This window comes from Ursus maritimus, unplaced genomic scaffold, assembly GCF_017311325.1.
Source record: "Ursus maritimus isolate PB19 unplaced genomic scaffold, ASM1731132v1 scaffold_18, whole genome shotgun sequence".
Taxonomy (NCBI): domain Eukaryota; kingdom Metazoa; phylum Chordata; class Mammalia; order Carnivora; family Ursidae; genus Ursus; species Ursus maritimus.
In genome coordinates this window covers 16,201,024-16,221,610 of record NW_024424230.1, presented here as the reverse complement: position 1 = coordinate 16,221,610, position 20,587 = coordinate 16,201,024, and the positions used below count along the sequence as shown (strand labels likewise).

Here is a 20,587-nt window from a genome sequence, read left to right as displayed (position 1 = left end):
AATTGATACAAGTATAAAGAAGCATTCATCTGATGCAAAGTAAACACGGAAAGAATGTTAGAGGGTGTTGCCTCTGTAGCAATTCCTCACCCCGCTCACGAGGGCTACCCAGATGTGCTGAGAGTTCTAAAGTAGAGTGCATACTTTTTATTATGTCCCACCTCATTCACCTGTTACCCTATGTGACAATCATGTCTGCACATTTACAGTTTCAGCTGGAATTAAGAAATGTGTCTTATTTACCTCTCGATTCCTAGTGCTCAGTGAAGCAGACAAATCAATAATTAAGAGAGTGATCCAATTGTGGTATAGGAGATTTCTTTAAGTTTTATTTCTGATTATGGCACTTGAGGGAAGGGAGGTGTATGGCATTAGCCTGTGTTTGGGGGATTTCATTCAGAAAACTAGTATGCTTATTTCTCCATGGAAAAGGGATAGATAAAGCAATGCTATGTTTTGGTTTAAGATATGCAATAAATCAAAGACAATTCCAGAATCAACAGCTAGGCAGAGGCATTGTTGACTTCTGGCACTAAACTAGGTCTCCCCAGATATTGGCAGCAGCGTCTACAGGAATTAAACTCTGTTCCTTTTCCTAGGTCTTTGGAGGAAATAAGCCACTAGGAGCTAAGATTCTGTGTTTGATATCACAGCTCTGATGGAGATGGTGAAAAAGGAGCCGAGAACAGAGACAAAGAGACAAAGGCTGAGCCCCGGTCTGGGGGTGGAGTCGAAGACTTTTGGGTTGCTTGGTGGTACTTTGAGACCTCACTTGACTTTAATGACTTCCTTTGTAAGAACAAGACAAGCAGACAAGACTGGAGGCCCAGGAGCATCAAGAGTTGATTCCCGAGGGTTGTCCAAGATCACACCTGTCACAACCACATCACATGGAGGGAACAGGTGGATGCTGAGTGTGGACCCTGCCCTTGGTCGGGGGTAGGTTGGAAGGATGGCTGGTCGGGTGTCTCAGCTTCTGCTTTGTCTCCTTCTTCAAAGGGCCTCTCTCCGTGTTTTTAAGAGCCTAGTGTTAAGACCATCCCTACACCAGGATGGCAGGGAATGACCATGAACCAAATAAATATGTCTACTAAACCCAAACTAAATGTATCTTCAACTCAACTTCTCCTTAGGTGGATAATCAAAATGCTCCTTGTTCCTCCAACATGAAGTATGATGGAGGGCAGGTTGGAATGCAAAGAAGCTAGATTCAACCAATAGCAATTCAAATATCTTGCTTTTGAAAATTTTACGAAACTCTATGGCCCTTTTCTTCTCCAGGTCCTTGGAAGGGGCCTTTGCAAGTAAAGTGTCCCAAAGTTCACCTTTCATTAGCTTTATAGTGAGTTAGTTTCTGGGATATTTTATTTATTTTTATTTATTATTTTTTAATTAAAGATTTTTTTAAGGGGCGCCTAAGTGGCTCAGTTGGTTAAGTGTCTGCCTTTAGTTCAGGTCATTATCCCAGGGTCCTGGCATTGAGGCCTACATGGGGCTCCCTGCTCAGCGGGGAGCCTGCTTCTTCCTCTCCCTCTGCCTGCCGCTTCCCCTGCTTGTGCTCTCTCTCTGTGTCAAACAAATAAAATGGGTTTTTTTAAAAGATTTTTTAAAAGATCTTATTGACTGATTGAGTGATTGAGTGTGAGCAGGGGGAGGGGCACAGGGTGAGGAAGAGTAAGAATCTCAAGCAGGCTCTGCACTGACTGAGTGCAGAGTCCTACTCTGGGCTGGATCTCATGACGCTGAGATCATGTTTGAGACAAAATCAAGAGTCTGACGCTTAATTAACTGAGCCACCCTGGGGCCCCTGGGATATTTTAAATTGCAACTTGCCCCCTTCCCCCAGAGCACCTCATTCCTCTTATTCACTTTTATTTCCATAGCACAACTGCTCGCTAGGTACTGTATAATTTACTCATGTATTATATCTACTTCTGTTAAAATGTATAGAATGTAAGTTTTATGAGGGCAGTGATCTTTCATTTTGTTCACTGATGTTTCTCAAGTGCCTAGAAAGGACCAAGTGCATTGTAGATACTTCAGAAAGACTTGTGAACAAATGAATGAAATAAATAATGCATAACTGAGTGAATGAATGATCTAGCAATCTACAATTGGAAATTGTAAAATTTGAGTTCTATTTCAGACTCTGACCCTTAACCTTGGCCATGTCCTTTAGACTTTCTGGGCCTCTCTTTCTTCGTGTATAAAATTAGGTGGTTATTTATTCATTCAATTAATATTTATTGCAACACGACTATGATCAAGAGGCTACAACGATGCTTTCCTGTGTTCAAACCTTACTACTTCTTGCAGATTTCAAAAATCCCGCCTCTTCCAAGCCCCGCCCACCAGCCGTGTTTTTCTTTAGACTCCTCCCCGATTCAGCCCAGCTGGCTGCCTGTGTGGAGGCCCCGCCTCCGCTCGGCGCAGTTATCCAATGGCTAAGATACACGGCTAGGTGAATGCCGGGGAGCTTTAGGTGTCCTCTTGACGCCTGACCAGAGTCTTGAGGAATTCAGTTCCTCTTGAATAGTCACTTCCCCGAGTTGCCCCTGCCATATGCAAGATCACCCTCTCTCCCAAGTTCTCTCGGAAGGGTCGGACAAGGCTTTTCAGTCCCGTCTTTGCCCTCCCTAGAAGCCCTGGGTCTTCACTGGACGAGACTCTCGCCCCGCAGCATTCTGGGAGTGGTAGTTTTCTTCCTTCCAGTTCCTTCCAGGTGGACTGCTGGCTAAGACTCGCAAAAGACTACCATTCCCAGACGCCCGAGCGAGTTGCCGGTCACGTGACCCGCAAGGACAAGGGGCTGGTAGGCGGGGGCCGGGTCGGGCCGAGCGGGCCGGCCGTCTCGGCCCCAGGAGAGCCGGCCATGGTGCGCGCCGGCGCCGTGGGGACGCATCTCCCGGCGTCCGGCTTGGACATCTTCGGGGACCTGAGGAAGATGAACAAACGCCAGGTAAGGGAGGCCCGCCAGGGGGGCGCGTCCGGGAGCGAGAACCGGCTGCAACTGCGGGGAGTCGAGGCTTTCTGGGTAGGGCTCCGGCAAGGACAGCGCCTGGCGACTGGGGCCGCCGGCGCCTTCAGGCTCCCCCACCGACTTTCAGAGGCCCTGGGTTCAAATTTGCGCAAACCCACGTGTGGGCACAGGTGTGCGCTGTCTTGCACTGACAAGAGCGCAGTGAGGGGAGGCTGGCCAGGAAGGAGAAGAGAATAGGAATCTAGTCCTACGGATGTCAAATGTGGTTGAGAAAGCCAGGAGAGATGACTGGGCTGTGAGTGACAGCTGTCTGCACGGGTTTGAAGGGCCAGCCTCTGGAAGAGGGAATAGATTTCTCTGGGAGGCTTGGAGGTCTGACACCCCGAGGAAGGCTGCCCGCGGATGGAAGGGGCGGAAGGCAGGCGAAAGGAAAGAACTTTCTGACAGTGAGAACTGTCCGGTAATGCCTCCCAAAGTAATTTCTTCCCATTCTGGGACGTGTTCTCCCCACCATGCATCGGGACTAAATAAAGCTCCTTGTGCCTGGCGATCTCACTGGGGGTGCGCAATCGTTTTAGACTGATTCAGGTTTCCAGAGGGGACCCCCAAAGTCTTCACTAATCTCTTAGATTCTGTCATCTGGCTGCACCTTGAATATAGGAAGCAGTTAGCGTGGGGTCTCTGGGCACCTGGGGTTAATTTCTCACTCTTCTGTGACCTCAGAGGAAAACTTCCTTCTTGTTCTCTCCTTGGTCAGCCCCTTGGCCAGCGTCGCTGTCTTTGAGTCTTCAATATAAGGCAAGAGTGAGTGGGGACTGGAAAGGAAGCCCTCTCAGCCAGGAAAAATGCTATTGCTTAAGCTTCTAGTTAGAGAATTTAGGGGACCTGTAGGGCATGATAGATCCTAATGAATCCTAATACTTCTATTGATATGAGCAATAAATTATGCTAAGAAAAATGGAACCATCCTACTGGTAATTTTAATTGTCTTTGAAAATGGTAGCGGGACTCCTGGATGGCTCAGTGGATTAATTGTTCAACTCTTGATTTAGGCTCAAGACAGAGTCCCCAAATGGAGCCCCCGCTTAGGGCTCCCTGCTGGGCGTGGAGCCTGTTTAAGATTCTCTCTCTCCCTCTTCCTCTGCTTCTCCCCTCCTCCCCACCCCCTTGTGCGCTCTCTCTCTCTAAAACAAACAAAAACACTTAATTTGAAAATGATATAAATTCTCATGATTTTGACACATCCTGTCACTTTTGCCACCATATTGTGGAGTGGGATGATGCCTGTGGCATAGCACAACTTATGCCTGTGGACATATGGGGTTTGTTTTGTTTTGTTTTCCAAATAGAATTTCATACTAGTGCAGTAGTGTGGGAGAGTTTGGTGACTCAAGTCACCAAGTCTAAACTGTTGTTTAGAATCTGGTTGTTTCTAGGTGTGCGTAGCTGATGAACTCTTAGGAATTTCTGTGATTAAGATGAGTTGTGGCAGTGATTATCACCAGCTTGAAAAACCAAGAGCTAATTCCCTGAGCACTGATGCTGTTCCCAAGAAAACTCTCCAGAAAATAGAGCGTTCTTTAAAACTCTAGACTTAATTGGCTAGGTTTTTAAAATGTCTCTAAAACTAGTACTGATTACTGGTGGTTATAATTGCAGACTATCAGAGAAGGCCTTCTGATGAATGTCTCAGTTCCTAAACTAGTTTGCCTTTTGAAAGATCTGTATATTCCCACTCTTGGTGATAAGGCCTGTCAGTAGCTGTTGCATTGTCTGTGTTTTGCTAGTTTTCTAATTAAAATGCAGAAGCTCAATTCTGCTGCCTCCTGGTACTTTTTTTTTTCTTTTAAGCTTTGTCCTTTTGTTTCTTTTTCTTTTTCCCTCCAAAATAGCATCTTCTGACACCTTGTCAGGCATGCATGCTCCGCCAATCTTGGAAGTGGGACCTCCTTTCTCTGCTGCCCCAGCTTGCTATAAAGTAAGGCAAGAGCCACATGCAAAAACAAGGACTCTTTGTTCCTGCAGTGAGGAAGAGAGGAAGGAAGAAACACAGCTACTGGCATTTGTGCTGCTTTGTCGGCCAGAATATTGGGTCTGAAATGTTTGTTTGAAACTCACAGACATTGGCTTTTTCGTCTTTGGTTGACAAAGGCTGAGTGTGGGCTTGCTTCTGGACTTTGCTGGCTATGAATTGCCGAGTGTAGAAAGTTGGTAGGTGAAGATGAACAAACACAAGGTACCAGTAAAACGTGCTGGTGTATTTCTTACATCCCCGTCAGTTTGTCAGTAGTTCAACCAAAATTATGTTTCTAGGTTCCAGGATTTTAGTCCTGGACTCGGGTTAGTAGGTTCCTTAAAGTAGAATATTGAAGTAGGATCTGCGGTTCTGCAGTTAGCTTGATTGTTAGGTTTTTGTATAATCGGTTTTTTCTTTAGCCAATTGATGTCTTGCTCAAAGGACTTTTGTTTATTTTGAGAAATTGATTTTACTTCCCCTCGATGAATTTTTCGAGCATAGAAAATCATGCTGGAAAAAATATTGTTAGTACCAGGCCTTTATTACATAAATGGCAAGGTTTTATACTTTGCTTTTATCAGGGTGGAGCCTGATGGTTTGAAAACCTGTCTAAAAATGACAATTTCTGTTTAAAACTGTGGCTTGGGGCTTTCCCAGTCAGAGCTGTAATTCATAATGAAACATTTCTTTATCAAGTCCTTCAAGTCAGGCAGGGCAGGTGGAGAAGTTTTCGAATGCAAGCTATAGTGAACAGCCTCTGCTTTAGACCAATGAGCCTTGCAAGGCAGTTTTACTTCAGAAGCAACAATTTAATGTATTACAGCCCAACGCTTTAACGGTATCCACTTGGCACTCCAGTTTCCTTCTTTGCTCTTCTGGGGATTTAGTGATAGTTTCATCATTTGCTATTGACACAGTAGCCAAAGAGTTGTTGTTTTTTTTTAAAATGGTGTGTAACTTTAATTTTGAATTACATTTATCTTTTTCTTTTCAATGATTACATCAGAATATCTTCACGATTATTTAAAAAAAATTTTTTTTTAAAGATTTTATTTATTTGACAGAGAGAGACAGCCAGCGAGAGAGGGAACACAAGCAGGGGGAGTGGGAGAGGAAGAAGCAGGCTCCCAGTGGAGGAGCCTGATGTGGGGCTCGATCCCAGAATGCCGGGATCACGCCCTGAGCCGAAGGCAGACGCTTAACTGAGCCACCCAGGCTCCCCTAAAAAACTTTTTTTTATTTATTAGAGAAAAGCGGGAGAGAGTGAGCACGAGCAGGGGGAGCAGCAGAGGGAGAGGGAGAAGCAGGCTCCCCACTGAGCAGGGAGCCTGATGCAGGGCTCGATCCCAGAACCCTGAGATCATGACCTGAGCCAAAGGCAGACGCTTCACCAACAGAGCCACCCAGGCGTCCCTCTTCACGGTTACTTTAATTCATTTTTATGTCCCCACTCTCAGTTGTTTCCTCCGTAAATACCTGGAGTGACATAATTTCCCAGACGTGTAGTAGGAGCGCTACGAGCTCTGCTTTTCCTGCCTTAGCGCCACGTCAGACTACGTGTTCCTGTTTTGTCACACTCTTCAGAGGAATTATTTTAACGGCCGTGTAATATTCTGTCAAATTCCTTTAAACATTTATTTTCCCCAGACTTGGGAATTAATCCATGCCCATCACAGAAATTTTAAAGAATAGAGAATAGTTTAAAGAAGAAAGCTCAATCACTCGCAATTCCACCATGCCAAGACGGCCTCTGTTAGCCTTTGAGGGCAACTCCTTGTGCTTGTTTTACAAACTGTTTTGTGGTTAGTGGAGATTCTACTGCAGCCTACACTTTTGTTTTAAATAGTGCAGTAACTTGCCATTATTTTACTCAATCATTTCTTTTTTTTAAAGATTTTATTTATTTATTCGACAGAGATAGAGACAGCCAGCGAGAGAGGGAACACAAGCAGGGGGAGTGGGAGAGGAAGAAGCAGGCTCCCAGCGGAGGAGCCTGATGTGGGGCTCGATCCCAGATCGCCGGGATCACGCCCTGAGCTGAAGCAGACGCCCAATGACTGAGACACCCAGGCGCCCCTACTCAATCATTTCTTGTTGTTGCTCATTTATTTCCTTTTCTCTCTTACTAGAAATAGGACCATGATGCATATTGTTGGGCCATAATTCCCTATCTGTCTTTATTGTAGACGGAATTCCTAAAGTAGGGTTACTGGGCTGAAAGTAGCCTTGTGATGCTAGTGCCAGATTGCTCTCAGAATGACTGTGTCTGCTTGCCCTCTCACCACAGTGCACCCTGGGCCAGCACCGAGTCTTAGCATGAAAAAACAAAAAACAAAAAAACAAAACCCCCAAACTTGAAATTTGCTAGGCATAAAAAAGAAGAGGGGAGGGAGGAGGCAGGATTGGGTTTGAACACTCTGTTTATTCACCACTTGTATTTCTTCTTTGGAAAATTAATAGTTTTAAGCTTTTACCTTTTTTGTTGTTGTTGTTTTGGGGATTTTAGTGTTTTTCTTACTAATAGTTTGTGCCCACCATATATTAAAGATGTTTATTTTCTCACATTTATTCCACAAATTGAGTACTTACTTTTTGCCAGACTTGTGTTGAACACTGGAGGTCCAGCTGTGAACAAGGCCAAAATGATCTTTGCCTTTGTGGAACATAAAATCTAATGTAAAAGACACATTAAAAATGATATGTATAATTATGATAGTGATGGATGATATAAAGAAGTAGAGAATGCAGTGAGAATATGTAACAGGAGGACCTAGGCTGGTCTACAGCAGAGAGTAGCAAACTCCAGCCCACCATCTGTGTGTGTGTGTGTTTGTTTGTTTGTTTGTTTGTTTGTTTAGAGACGGGGGGGGGGTAGGTTTGGGGGAGGGGCCGAGGGGGGAGAGAGAGTCTTAAGCAGGCTCCATGCCCAGTGTGGAGTCCAATGCGGGGCTCAATCTCACATTTCAGAGATCATAACCTGAGCCGAAATCAAGAGACACTTAACTGACTGAGCCACCCAGGTGCATCCCCCATCTATTTTTATAAATAAAGTTTTATCTGAACACAGCCATATTCATTCTTTTACATATTGTCTTTAGTTGCTTTCTCGCTACAATGGCAGGGTTGAGTAATTTCAACAGAGACTGTATGGCTTGTAAAATACTTATCATGTGGCCCTTTGTAGAAAAAGTTTGCCGACTCCTGGTCTAGTGGGTCAGGGAGGGCTTCCCTGGGGAACTGGTGTTGATTTAGTAGGATTTAGGATGAGTGAGCGTTAGGTATGCTAAGGAGTCTAGGGAGAGAGTCTCCGGGCAGAGGAAATAGCCAGGTGAAGATCCTGGAGTGTAGGAGCACGTGCTCTCCGAAGCACTGACAGATACCGCTAACGTACCTGGAGCGCAGTGAGCTGTGCCCCCTGAAGCTAGGGAGTAGGGGAATGTGCCAGACAGGACCATAGGGACCACGTTCATCCTCAGGGTAGTGGCATGCAGTCGAAGGGATGCAATTGAAGGGCAGCTGAAGCAGGGCATAGAGATTATAGATGGCCGGAGGGACATTTGCAAATGAGTGTAGAGTGTAACAGGGAGAGTGCATTGGGAGAGGTGTGTATGGACGCCAGGAGACCGGTTAGCAGGCTCTTATAGTTGCCCAGTGGGCTCTGTTGGTGACTCGGATGAGTGTGGTGCCAGTGGGAATAGAGAGAATGGAACAGATTCCAGAAATGTTTAGAACGTAGAATGTATAGAACAAATGGTGGTGAGGGGGGTGACAGGAGTCCTGCCATGTAGGTGAGCACATATGGCAGAACAGATGTACGTGGCAGGTAGAGTGGAAAAATTGAATTAGAGACGTGGGGGTGAGCAGTTTCAGTTCCAGGTATGTTGTTGAGAGTGTTTGGTTCAGGTGGCGGGAGGACTTTGGAGATGAGGCTGTCTAAGAATTGAGACACCAGAGTGTTGGGTAGGCCATCTGCATGGCTCTTCGGATCACCCAGGACAGGGGTTGTGAGGAGGAAGATTGCGGCGGGTACTAGAGTAAGGACCATCCTGGAGGATACTAAGGGCAGATGCCCTGAGGGACTTGCATTCCAAGTAGTAGTAGACACAGTGACTTTTGTCCCTAAAGCCTCTTGAAAGACTGGAGACATCTGGCTCAACAATCCAGCTATAGCCGGATAGGGTGTTATAATGTGGGCGCATGTTACTTTTTCCCCCTGTTGTCACCAGGGGTTGGGTGTGGCAGGCAGCTGTGGGCAAGGAAGAGCCTTGAGCAGGACAAGCCCTGTGGGTCTTAACTCAGTGGTTTAAGGTGGAATGAGGGCAGCTTAGAACTAGATACTGTCTTGTGTGGCTTTCTGCCTATGTTCTTAACCAGATATTGTTTACTTTTTACTTTTTAAAACATTTATGGAAAATTTAGGGATGCCTGGGTGGCTCAGCCAGTTAAGTGACTGCTTTCATCTCAGGTCATGATCCTAAGGTCCTGGGATGAGTCCCCACATCGGGCTCCTTGCTCAGCAGGGAGCGTGCTTCTCACTCTGCCTGCTACTCCGCCTGCTTGTGCTCGCTCACTCTATGATATAAAAAAAAAAATAAAGAAGATTAAAGGATTAACCTTAAAAAAATTTATGGAAAATTTAAACATCCATGTGTTTAAAGTTTTTGTTCACTTTGAAATGTAATTTCAGATGCAGGACAGCCTCATTGCTAAGTACTATAGGATTCTGAAGCCTCATTTGAGGCCTCTTTGGCCAGGCGGCAAATGAGTGGTTCTAGGTAAACCACACCGTGCACTCCAGGCTCTCGGGTCTTACGGGCACTCTCTACACGAGAACAAAAGGCCTTTGGGGCAAAACTTGAAAAGTGGGACTCTTCAGGGTTGAAGGTTCTGGGAAATCCCAGAGAGGCAAGTAGAGTCTTATCGAGGCTTTAGCAAAGTAGGGCCCATGGATTGCTCTGGTTTTTTTCTCTCGTTGCTCATTGAAAGAGAGACAGTATACAGAAGGCTCATTCCTGGGACAAAAGTTGAAATACTAACTGAGTTTATAGGTTGTGTGAATTAATGTCCTAAAATCAGAACTTAGCTTTTTTTTTTCTTTCTTTTTTTTTTTTTGTAAACAAGCTCATCTCCAGCTTAGGGTTCGTGCATATTCTTCCATTGGTTCTCACTTTGGGTTTGGCCTTTTGCATTCCAGCTGTATTACCAGGTTTTAAACTTCGCCATGATCGTGTCTTCTGCGCTCATGATCTGGAAGGGGTTGATCGTCCTCACTGGCAGCGAGAGCCCGATCGTGGTGGTGCTGAGGTAAGTGCTGCACGCTGTCGCGCTCTGCCCCGCCACAGAGAAGCAGGGTCGCCCGAGCGAAAGCCAACACTCAGTGTTGTCCCTGGATAGAGCATTAGGATTTTCTTTGTTGATGCCGTTTGCATTTCGTTCTGGCCTTTGTTGAAAAATCTGATCTTTTTCGACACACACTTCAGAGCTTTGGTGGTGGGGATGCTGACACTGCGGGACAGTATACTTGCTTTTGTATTTTCGTGCCTTAATCCACCGAAGATAACAATCCCGTGTGATTATGTGTGTGCAAACCGGTCCTTAAACATAAGTCATTTAAAACTGTGATTCGGCTTTCTCGGTGCCAGCCAGACAGGAAGTGTGTCTCCCCAGCGCACGGCAGCGCGTGCTGTGTTGTTTCAGGCGTCCGCGGCGCTGCCGTTGGTGGCTGCTCACTCCCTGACACTATTACCCTTCTAAAGCACCGGACGTTAAGTTTAGAAAAGTTAATACTTTAGTTAACTTCATATAGCCATGAAGTCATGCAAGGAGAAAACGTGATCAGTTTGAAGTTAAAGAAGCACGTTTGGGAGCCCTGGGTGCTTCAGGTTGCTCTCTGTCCAGCGCGTCCTGGACCGTCGAGCCTTACCGTGGGTGGGGGCGGAGCCTGTGTGTTTCACCGGTGGAGCGGCAGGCGGTAGCAGCGACGGGGGCAGGCTCACCGCTGGCTGGTGCAGGAGCCAAGGCCGGCATGCAGGGTTCGTGGCTCCCAAACAGTGCCCTTGCCCTCCACGGGCCCTGCTGCCACATCATGGGGCTTCGGCCATGACCCTGGCTTCGCCCGGGTGCCCTTGCGTGGCTGGCCAAGGGGTCTGTTCTAGAGGTACACTGCCCTCATACAGGTAGGAGCCTTAGGAGAACATACTGGTTTCTAATTCACTGGTGTTCACACTGTGCTCTAGGAGTGCCCTGGGGTCCAGTGGGTCAGTTAGGAGGAGAAGGGGATCAAATGCATGGATTCTAGACTCCTCAGCCTTGTTTCAGTTATAACAGCTCCATTTTTATATATTCTATATAGGTATGCATCCTGGTAAGATTCATCTGAAGGAAGGATTTTAAGGCTTTTTTTTTTTTTTTTTCTTTTCCCATTAGAAATGAAAAACCCCTGGGGCACCTGGGTGGCTCAGTCAGCCAAGCGTCTGCCTTCAGCTCAGGTGATGATCTCGGGTCCTGGGATCGAGTCCCACATCTGGCTCCCTGTTCAGTGGGGATCCTGCTTCTCCCTTTGCCCCTCACCCCACTCATGTTCTCTCTCTCTTTCCCTCTCTCTCAAATAAATCTTAAAAAAAAAGAAATTAAAAACTCTCACTTAACAGATAAAGAGCCTGAGGCCCGTGAAGGCCAAGCCACTTGCATCTTACAGTTACTTTTGGCAAAACCAAAACTAGATCCCAGATGTTCTGGTTTTCCTTAAATCACACAGACACACTTACACACAGAAGTTGTTGTAACATTGTGGTCTGTAGGGACTTCTTTTTTTTTTTTTTAAGCATCCTTTATAGTTCTAAATTTGGTTTGTCAACATTAATTGTTGACATCATGAGAGATGTGTGACCTTGGGGAACACTGACCTTTGGGAAATCCCTGGCTCGTGAAGAAAGCAAGTGTAAGTTGATATTAGTGAAACATATCAAAGAAGTGCTTTCCTCATGGGACACGATAATGACTCTTGATGACAAACTGCACTCTTCTGCCTCAGACTTATCCAGAAGGTTTTTCTAGCTGTAGTTCTTAACTGTTTGCTCTTTCTTTCCCTCATAGTCATTTATATTTCTAGCCCTCACTATATTTTTTATTCAGATTTCCTATTTTTGAATGCTAGATCTATTATGATACTAGTGTCACTGGTTTCACTTTAAAGTAAACACATCAGCAGGTACTTAGTGACAGGCCAGTCTCTGCTGTGTTTCTCCTTGCTGATCTGCATGTGCTGACACGTTTAAGGTGGTCCAGGGCCGGGAGGGACAGGAGGGCCAACTTCTTGAGCCACTCCCATTATGAACTCACATTTTCCTTTAAAGCACTCCATTTCTTCGCCAGTCTGGTTCTTCCTCCCTGCATCCTGCCCTCAACAAACTTCTCACTGGTTTTTGAGCATACAGTCCCTATATTGCAATATTGTTTGGTCTTATTTATTTTCTTTCTTTTTTTTTTTTTTTAAGATTTATTTATTTATTTATTTATTTATTTATTTATTTATTTATTTGACAGAGAGACAGCCAGCGAGAGAGGGAACACAAGCGGGGGGAGTGGGAGAGGAAGAAGCAGGCTCTTAGCAGAGGAGCCTGATGTGGGGCTCAATCCCAGAATGCCGGGATCACGCCCTGAGCCGACGGCAGACGCTTAACGACTGCACCACCCAGGCGCCCCTGGTCTTATTTATTTTCTGATGCATTAAGACAAAGCATGAGCATATGCAAAATGAATTCTGTTTTGATAATTTCGGCTTCTACTAGATTACAATTTACTTTGAATCCATTGAAGATGTTTGGCAGGGGTTTAAACCAGTACCATGTGGGATTCTTCATTGACCTCCACTTCAAAAGCAGTCAACACTTGTTAAAATTGGACTTTCTGTAGAATATGGTCTAAAGGATGATGCCCCAGGAGTCCCAAGACTTGGGCTTGAATTTTGTCCCAACCCTCAGCTCGGTTTTTGGATAGATCACTCTTCCAAGGCATTCATTTGTTTGCTTCTCTTCCTTGAATGCCCACGTCCTAGGTGCTGGAGATGAGCCATGAAACGCGAGAATAGCCCTAGAGTATCAACCGGCTTTGAGTCTGTACTTCTGAATGAAAATAGTCATGTATTTGTAGATGTAGGACTTTTTTTTTTTTTTTTTGAGGCTAAAAATTGGCAGCTTTTACTGCAAAGAGTTCACATTATACTCGGTTCTTTTTCTACCTAATACAAAGTACAGAGGGGCCTGCTACTATCCTTTTCATACTTAATCTAAGAAGCAATCATTTCCTGTCTTACTTGATGTCATCATCGTGAGCAGTCAGAAGGGAACCACTGTGGCTTGTATAATAGCTCCCAGACCTACCTGACGATTGATGGAGGCTGAGACTTTCACTGATGTGTTTATTTTTGTGTTCTTCATGAATTGAAAAGTTCCCCAGTGAACCCAGGCTAATAGGATGTGATTTTGCGTTTCTTCGCAGTGGCAGTATGGAGCCAGCCTTTCACAGGGGCGACCTTCTGTTCCTGACAAACTTCCGGGAAGACCCCATTAGAGCTGGTGAGATCGTGGTCTTTAAAGTTGAAGGACGAGACATTCCAATAGTTCACAGAGTGATCAAAGTTCATGAAAAGTAAGGGGGCTTGACTTCTTTTTGGTGTTGTTTTGTAAATTTTGGTTGCTGGATTTAATTAATTAATTAATGAATTTCCTTAGCACTGATTGTTATCCAACTTTTTTTTCCCCTCAGGTTTTTATTTAAATTCCAGTTAGCCAACATACCGTGTAATATTAGTTTCAGGTGTGGAATTCGGTGATTCGGTTTCGGTAGCCAGTTTTCTTGGTTGGTTAGAAAATAGCAGACGCTCTGGATTATGCTCCTAGTCCCGCCATTGACGAATTGGGTGACTTTGGACCTGCTCCCTTACCCAGTCAGTAAGACGGACTGATAACATTATCCTTTCCCACCATGACTCACAGGCGATTATGAGAACTGAACGGACAGGTGTTTCTGGAAGCACTCGGTAACGGTAACTAAATTGCTCCGCAGTGGGAGGTGCAATGTACAAGAGCATAATAGTTATTTGAAGGAGTCTCAGAGAAAATCCAGTCCCGTTGCAGCTGAGGATTATGATGATGTGAGGACCGTTTTCTGAAATGCAGAAAGCTGCCTGTTTCTCTGTGTCACTTCAGACCAAGCAGCATTCACAGCAGTAGCCTTAGCCATGGGTGGCGGCGCGTCCCTGTCTCCGGCCCGGGGTTCAATCATTGTGTGTCCTGCTTCAGTTCTCCCCCCACAAATGGTCTTCCTTTCCTTTAAATGCAAGTGCAGGCTTCTGAAGATACTTTTTGGGAACGGGAAACAGTGACTTCTACCTCATGTGTATTAAGTTCCCAGGGGAGGGTACAGTCACGTGATTAGTGAAAATGCGACCTTCTGTATACTGGGTTATTCATTTACCTCTTGCAGCTTAGTGTAGCATTTTTACCTGCCTGAGTTACGGAATTAAACTGAGATGTGTGTATTTGTGTTTCTTAAATAACAGAGCATTTCTCATCGTGTGTGTGTGTGTGTACACACGCGTGGACTGTAACTATTTGTACATGTCCAGTATCAGGTTCCCATTCCAGTCACTGCTTGCAGGGGTTCCCCAAAGAAGTCGATACTTAAAATCATCACTTTGTTTTGCTGTAAACATTGGAATGACCCTGTTTTCATTTGTGGTACTGCATGACAGGACTTGATGTCCACTTGTTAACTGACTGATAAAGAAATATACATGGTCGTAATGTGACAGCTGACTTAAACATAATTTCTACAGATGAGAAATTATTCAAAGTTGAGGAAATAATGGTGATTTTCTGTAATTTGCATGAGTTGTGGGAGAGACTGCTCAGGGGTTTTATCTTCCTGATTTCCTTTATAACCGCAGCTGCAAATCAGCTTGCTCCTTTTGGCATGGTTTCAAATCTTTGTGGGCTTTTAATATTTTATCTAATTATAATAGTGCCTTTTTTCATTTGTCTTATTGAAAGAAGACCCTCTTTATAGCTCTGTAATGCTGTAATGTTGTGTTTCTAGTGTCAAGGCTACATAAGCACCGGTTTAGAATGTTTAGAATTAATCCCGTGGGTCTCTTTAACACACTGGTTTTGTGCCATTTGTGATTCCTGTTTCTTTGCAAACCAGATTTTATACCGCTTTGCTCAGTGCTGAAGGAAATAATGCATTAACATTTTACATTTGGCAAGGAAAAGTAGGTTTGAGGAGGGGTAAGGGCACACGCGCATTTCAATTAGCTGGGGCTCAGATCTGTGTGATCTGGGACCAAGTTCCTCTCTAGAGTGAAGGGGAATCTAAGCCGTGTTCACAAGTCGGTCTTTGAGGACAAGGAGAGTGAAAACAGTTGCTGGAAGCTGATTGCTGCCTTGCTGGCGCCCTCGTGCTTTGCCGTGCTTTTTGGTTATCAGGGTGACTTGAGCATTTCCGAGTTTGAGTCTGCAGAATCGCCGGCAGCCCTGTGTGTTAGTTAGATGGTTATCTGTAAGCAATCGCCTTAGACCAGGAAAGATCAAGTTACTGTGGAATGTTTGTCTAAATGCCCGTTGCTGGGTAAACTGATTGTTTTCTAATGATGCTGTGCTGAAAATTATTTGTGAGAGGACATTATTTTGCTTTCTAGAGATAATGGAGACATCAAATTTCTGACTAAAGGAGACAATAATGAAGTTGACGACAGAGGCTTGTACAAAGAGGGCCAGAACTGGCTTGAGAAGAAGGATGTGGTGGGAAGAGCCAGAGGGTGAGCATTAACTTTTAAGTTATATAAAAGATTCAGAAACCGGAAAAATAGTTAGTAACAAAGAAACTAGGGGCGCCTGGGAGGCTCAGTTAGTTACACGTCCGACTCTTGGTTTCAGCTCAGATCATGATATCAGGGTTGTGAGATTGAGCCCTGCATTGGGCTCCGTGTTAAGTGTAGAGCCTGCTTGGGATTTTCTCTCTGCCCGTTCCCCCCACACCCCTCCCTTTCTCTCTTTCAGTCTCCCTGTCTCTCCCTCCCTCCTTCCCTCCCTCAAAAAAAAGAAACTAAGAAACAAAGTGTATAGGATAATAGAATCACTTGTTACAAATATTATATGTCAGGAGAGTTGTAAGTAGTCCAATTTACTGTGTAAATGCCACTCAGAACTAGGGACCAAAAATCTAAAACTGAATGCAAGTATATTATCTATATCATTGGTTTAATTATGTTTTTGAAAGAAATCATCACTTAGAGATTAGTTATTTCTGGTTTTAAATAGCAATTACAAGAAATCCTCCCAGAGATAACCACTATTTAACACTTAAGTGAATATTCTAGACATTCCTTGTACCTATACAGATGTGTGTGCATATGTAATATATAATTTTACATAGTAGAATTTTATTTTACCTTCTCATCCAACAAGAAGTTGGAAATAGATTTCTGTGTCAAATCTACACCCATGTATTTTTAAATGGCTACGTACTGTTGTTCCACTGAGAATCATAAAATCATAACTTAGCCGATCCTCTTTTGGTGGACATTTAGACTATTTCCTGTTTTTCTCTACCAGAAACAGTTATGTGATAAATCTTTTAATATTCATCTTTGCATAATTGTTCCAGTGATGAGTTCTCTTCTGACTGACACAGCAGAGCATGTATCCTCTTACTAAAAAAAGCAAAAAAAGGCAATTCTTGCCCTCTCCTAGTGACCCTTTCTTATGTTTAACCCTTGTTAGAAGTGTTTCTTTTCTTTTTTTTTTTTTTTTTATCTTCTCTAAATCCCACCAGCTCTTTAAGGCTGGAGAACTTGATTACCATTTTCTCGATTTAGCTTTATCAATTAGATTGTGTTTTGAGGCCTCTTTCTCCCCCTTTTCTCCCTCTGCTCATCTTCTAACTCCTTTACCCGGTTGCATTTCCATTGGAATATCTGTGGGGAGAAGGGAGAGACTTCTACCTGGTCAGTTTTCTATTTTTATTTATTTATTTTTAAAGATTTTATTTATTTATTGGTCAGAGAGAGAGAGCACAAGCAGGGAGAAACAGGCGGAGGGAGAAGCAGGCTCCTCACTGAGCAAGGAGCCTGATGCAGGACTTGACCCCAGGACCCTGAGATCACGACCTGAGCTGAACGCAGCTGCTTAACCGAATGAGCCACCCAAGTGTCCCAGTCCTCTATTTTTAGACGTCCTGGGGACAGGCTTTGTATAAAGGAGAGGTTGGAGCTGCTGATTTACATAGGACTGGCTGGTACGGGGTGCCTTCCCTGGTTCCCTGTTAGTGATGTGAGGCTTGGGTCTACTGATTGCATCTTGACATGAATTTTGTCAGCAGAATCATTGGCTAGCTTATGCCCCGGACCTTCTGTTTCTGTGATCATAATCACATGTGGGTATAAGTTATGGGACTCACATCTGTGTTCATTGCCCAATAAGCGTGTTTGTTACATCTGAAAAGCCCCATGAAATGAAAATGATGGTGGTTCTTCCAATTACAAACTAATTCTTCATGTATTTTGAAAGCTTTCCCTAACAGCCGTCTTTATATAGGCTGTCTGGATATGACTTCTCCACCAAAAAAAATTAAAAACTAGCTTGATGGCAGTTGTCGGTTCCATTTGTACAAGTGGCTCAACTAATTATTTTAATTTTGTTACGGTGAATGCAGCAAGCAAAGACAAGCAGCATCTCTATTTGAAATCATGTGCCTGCTTGAAAAATCGTCCTGCTGTTAGTGGTGATGCTTTTGATTAAGAAAGCCTTTTGAGGCAGGAGTGAATGTTAGTCTTACAGCCCCAGTCAGGGCTATTCCCGAGGAAGATTTGTGTCCTCAGGCTGAGTTAGAGTGTTTTTAAATGTTGCTATCATCATATTACAAACAGTCCTTATATTTCTGGCTTTTCATCCCACAATTTAGGTTTTTACCATATGTTGGTATGGTCACCATAATAATGAATGACTACCCAAAATTCAAGGTAGGAATGTGTATGTATGTCTGCGTTAAAAAAAATGTGTGTATATTGGAGCTTTTGCACGTGCAGCTGTAAAGATGCAGTCTTTTAAAAATGTTTTGCTGGTTATTTTTTTTTTTGCAGTGTTTGTATTTAACTGCAAATTAACATAACCATTTAAATTATCAACACTTAAGTCAGTTATTTAAAATAGCTACTTTCATCTTTTGTGTTCATAGTGTATTCTAGAATGGCACCTCTATATTAGTTGCTTTTTATCATGGAAATCTTTAAACATACAAAAAAACGTAGTACAATAAACCCAGTAATGATGATCTCTCAACCTCAATAAAAATGGCATCTATATTTTTTAAAAACCACTTGAAAAACAATAGGGAACCTACACAAGATTGAGCAGTGAATTAGCCGTGTTTGTTGGGTGCTTGGTCCTTAGTCCATCAATATATTTGGGGGGTTTTAAACCATACTGTGCATTGAACAGCTAGTTTGGAGAACCAGGCATGGGGGAAGGGGTCATCTTTTGATTCTGTCCTCAGTCTAGCACTGAGCAGACTTCATCTGAATACACTTATAGACCAACCTAATTTGTAGAGCTCACAGTAATTTCCCACTGTGTTTTCTTTACAGTATGCTCTTTTGGCTGTAATGGGTGCATATGTGTTACTAAAACGTGAATCCTAAAATGAGAAGAAGTTCCTAGGACCAGATTGAAATGAATTCTGTTGAAAAAGAGAAAATCTAATATATTTGAAATGTTCCACTTTCTGTATAAAAGGAAACAACGTGGAGACATTTTTGTCTTGTCCAAATAAATGATTCATCAGTAAAAATTGTTTTCTTTTGTGGGCTCTGACTCGAACCTGCTCAGTCTCTGTGCCGCTCGTGGTCATTCTAAGCCAAGCACGGGGGTCTGGGCCACTTCTGGACCTGCCGCTGGGGACCATACAGTGCATGGTCCCCACGATGTAGTTGTAATGTCTGAGTTTCAAAACAAGTAGACTCTGATAAGTTAATAAAGTCTAAAACCTTTTTAAAAGGAAAGATGTAATCTGCTTTGTGTTTGTGGTGGAATCTATCTTGAGGTGGGTGGATAAATTATTTGAGAAGTGTTTCATAAATTAGAAAACCAGTGCATCCTCCTTTGAAAACTTAAAAAAAGTGCAGAAGGGTGAGAGGGGCACGTCCCTCTGTAGTTTCCCAGGGACCTCCACTGTGTGAGTTACACACACACGATACAGAGTCCTGCATAGAACATGGTCCTTCACGAAACTGTGTCAGGCACTTATGTCCCAGCCGCCGCCCTCGGGGCCGGGCTGTGAAGTCGTAGCCTGGATGGAGTTTGCAGCGTGTGGGAGGAACACTCGGATTTCAGGAATACAGTTGCTCTGAAGGAGAATTAAACGGGGTCAGCTGATAGAGAGCCAAAGAGAAGCCTTGCTTTTCATGTAGAGGCCAGGGAAGACCTCTGAGGAGGGGACCTTGAGCAGAGTTAAGAAATCAGGCAGGTAAATCCCAGGGAAGAGCATTCCTGCCAGGTGTGGGAGCCCAGCGAAGGGAGGGGTGCTCTCAAGCTTCAGTGAGCATGCGGAGCACCTGGCTGCCGTTCGAGGCAGGTTCTGACTCAGGAGGGCTGGGGTGGGGCCCGAGACTCCATCCCTAGATGCTGCCGGGGCCTGGACCACGGTATGTGTAGCAGTGTTAGAGGAGTAGAAAGGAGCCAATGATGTTTTCTTTTTTTTTTTGAAAGATTTTATTTATTTATTTGACAGAGAGAGACAGCCAGCGAGAGAGGGAACACAAGCAGGGGGAGTGGGAGAGGAAGAAGCAGGCTCCCAGCAGAGGAGCCTGATGTGGGACTCGATCCCAGAACGCTGGGATCACGCCCTGAGCCGAAGGCAGACGCTTAACGACTGCGCCCCCCAGGCGCCCCCCAATGATGTTTTCAAATGCACTCTTCAGTGGTAACAGAAATGTTCTCTTTTCACCGAACAATGTGATGTTGACATCCTTTCGGTGAGAAGTTACAAGTCTCCGTCATTCTTTGAGGTCTGTCCAAATCTGGTGGAAGAGCTTAGAATCTCTACAAGCCACTTAAGCACCTCTCGGCCTTGAGCAAGCTCATTCCCTCAGCATCGAATGGAGGGCAGGAACTGCACTCAGCTCCCTGGCCGTCCCCAGGGACAGGGAGCTAACTCACTGAATGCTCTTAGCATGGTGCTTGACGTGCGTGCAGTACGCGCTTCGTTGCCGTTACCCGTTGTTAGGTGAGTTTTCTTTTTCAGTGTGAGCCTGTGCCTCGTCACCCACCTGCACAGCTCCTCTGTCACGGAGCCCCCGATCTGGGAAAGAGCGGCAGGAGTGATCCGCGGGGGGCAGCTTGCCCCGTAAGCCTTTCTCTCTGCTGAAATAGACTGTGGCAACAACAATGGCCCTCATCCTGTTGAAATCACCAAAGTGAAAGAAAAAGAATTATAGGACGCTTTCTAAAAACGTGATTCTCTTGTGCCCTTTCATAAACTCCTTTCTTAAGAAAAAGAGATTTTCATTCCTTTAACTAAACATGAAATGTCAA

General features: G+C 44.4%; 1 protein-coding gene across 2 annotated transcripts; it reads left to right on the top strand.

The window, feature by feature from the left end:
• The first annotated feature begins 2,835 nt into the window (after positions 1-2,835).
• On the top strand, positions 2,836-18,845 carry SEC11C (SEC11 homolog C, signal peptidase complex subunit). Of its 2 annotated transcripts, XM_008705187.2 has the most exons (6): positions 2,836-2,959; positions 10,192-10,301; positions 13,497-13,646; positions 15,697-15,816; positions 17,961-18,018; positions 18,643-18,845. In XM_008705187.2, exons 1-6 carry the CDS (start codon positions 2,873-2,875, stop codon positions 18,694-18,696), a joined length of 579 nt encoding a protein of 192 aa, XP_008703409.2. In that variant the 5' UTR covers positions 2,836-2,872; the 3' UTR covers positions 18,697-18,845. The 2 variants fall into 2 exon arrangements, with proteins under 2 accessions (XP_008703409.2, XP_040488403.1); XM_040632469.1 differs by lacking the exon at positions 13,497-13,646 and having other exon boundaries at positions 2,840-2,959.
• The last annotated feature ends 1,742 nt before the right edge of the window (positions 18,846-20,587 follow it).